The 2319-nt window shown below is 39.6% G+C and overlaps 1 protein-coding gene across 1 annotated transcript in view; it reads right to left on the reverse strand.

Moving 5' to 3' along the window:
* The window catches only part of grap2a (GRB2 related adaptor protein 2a), a 23477-nt gene that overhangs the window by 8665 nt on the left and 12493 nt on the right, over nucleotides 1-2319 (reverse strand). The window contains exon 2 of the mRNA XM_032537074.1: nucleotides 115-268. Coding sequence (XP_032392965.1) covers nucleotides 115-192 — 78 coding nt within the window. The 5' untranslated portion in view covers nucleotides 193-268. The remainder of the gene's footprint in view (nucleotides 1-114; nucleotides 269-2319) is intronic.

Raw genomic sequence — 2319 nt, forward strand, 5'->3', positions numbered from 1 at the left:
TTTTTTGGCTCTGGGACACGTTCCAATGTCTCAGTGTGTTGTTTGTATCTGTTGGTAATTTCAAAAAGATTTGATCACAAATATGGAAAAGACAAGGAACCATCATCCACTGACCTTAAGTACATCGCCCTTTCTGAAGCTGAGCTCGTCGTCTGCGGTTGCAGTAAAATCATACTTTCCCCTGGCTTCCATCGGGGCCGGCTGGAGTGTCCCCAAGGGTCAGCAAACGTAGAAAAGGAGTCGATCAGGGAGTCCACGACAACTGTTTCTAGGGAGGAAGAATTGTAAACGTCAATATTAAAAGATAGGATTCATATTGTAGTACAATATACACCTGAAACAAAAAGGAATATCCTACAGGGAAAACGTCTCATTGATTACGATGGAAGAACATTAGTAGACCAAGGATAGGTGGGTGGGTAGGAGAGAACACAACAAATATGTCTTTGGAAAAAAACAAACATTTATGTATGGAGTCGCTTCATTCCTCTAAAATATGGCTATGTTGGAATAATCGAACAGATATGGAGGATGACCCGAGGATGACAGAATGAGACGGAGCAGTTTGGGGTGTTGGGGGAGCAGAAACTCTTTATTTATCTAATTAGTTAAATTATATTTTCTTTAGGTCCTTTTGCATATTGCTGTTGTTGTTTCTATTATTAGTAACATGCAATGTGTTGGAGAGGGGAGGTTATGCTTTTCATCTTACTTCTCCTCGGTTCAGCTTTCTAACGTTTATTTGTGTCTACTGATAAATGTTCTGTACTATTGTCTGTCAGTGGTTCTCAACCTGGGGCATGGGGGGGGGGAGAAAACGTCACAAACACATCAAAAAACCCCAGAGCCTGGAGCACATTGGACAAGGCTCGGTGCTAGCTGCTAAGCTAAAAAACTAAACCATCATTAACCCTCGTGTTGTCCTCCCGCCGACCTTTTCTGAGTCAAATTTGAAAATATCAAGGTTCTGGTCGTCTTTTTTCGACCATTTTGTGTCTTTCCCCCGATGATTTTGTCACTTTTTTAACGTTTATCAACATTTTCTGAGCCTTTTGAAATTTTTAAAGCTTTTTTTTTTTTTTTTTACATGTCACTTTTTTACATTGTTTTGTTACTTTTCTGACATCCTTTCACATTTTTGTCACTTTATTTGACATTTGTTCACATTCTAGTCACTTTTAGATATTTTTCTCTCTTTTTTACACTTTTTTTACAAGTTCTTTTACCAATTGTTTTTCTCTCTCCAAATGCTACAAAATTAACAAAAAAAAAACACCCAAATTCATTTTGTGTCGAATTTCAATTTGTTTGAAAGAATCCCAAATTTCTGATAAAGAAACTTTATTGGAAAGGGGTCAAATTGACCGAAGACAACAGGAGGGGTTAAAACAAACCCTTATTGGTTTACATGCATTAATCAGAGCATTCACACCATAATTCACTCCGAACAGCATTTCTACATTTGGCGGCAGACACGCAGGAAGATATTTTCAGAAGGGTGGGCTGGGGTGCTGGAGGGTGGAGGTGGGTGGGAGTGTGGGGGGGGGGGGGGGGGGGGGGGGGGGGGGGGGAGTCTAAAGATACTATGTTAGACGGGTCTGTATTCTGCAGCCCTTTCTACCTTTGTTCTTTTAAAAACTCACTCACCCTCCATGAAGTACAGCTGAGCTGACGGTAGGCCTGCATGATTCGGAGAAATATGTGAATCACGATTTTTTTTTTGCTTAGAAATGTATCACAAATTGCGCCACGATTTTTTTGACCATGACAAAACAAAACAAATTGGCAGTACCAAACATATATTTATTTCTTCAATGAAAAGAACAGAGAGCATTGCAGCGCTTTAAAAACCTATTTTGTACAGTCTATGTTTAAAACTCACGGAAGAAAGTAGTAGCGTTTGTGATTCAATCGGCTTTAAAATTAAATAAGAGTCAAAGTCATTTAATTTTTAAAGGAATTTGATTAAAAAAAAAATAATACATTTAAATAATTTCAAAATTAAATTGTGTACAGAGTGAATCGAGATCGCGATTTTACACTGATTAATCGTGCAGGCCTAGCTGACGTTGTGTCTCGCTAGTCCTCTTGTGTTTGGGGTTGGGCCACAAATGAAAATTCATTGCTAAGTAAGCGCTGAGAGATTTATTCAAAACTCATTCGTCCTTGTGTGTGGTTGTGAGTGTGCGAGCATGTTACGCATAGGAAATCGCGTCAAGACAAATCTGATTGGCAGGAGATGACAAGAGACAGCAGGGACAGCTAAGTTACTCATGTCATAGGCGGGGGAAGTGGGGGTGCTGTAGCTATGGTGGGGGG

The sequence above is a fragment of the Etheostoma spectabile genome, chromosome 15 (assembly GCF_008692095.1).
Source record: "Etheostoma spectabile isolate EspeVRDwgs_2016 chromosome 15, UIUC_Espe_1.0, whole genome shotgun sequence".
Taxonomy (NCBI): Eukaryota; Metazoa; Chordata; class Actinopteri; order Perciformes; family Percidae; genus Etheostoma; species Etheostoma spectabile.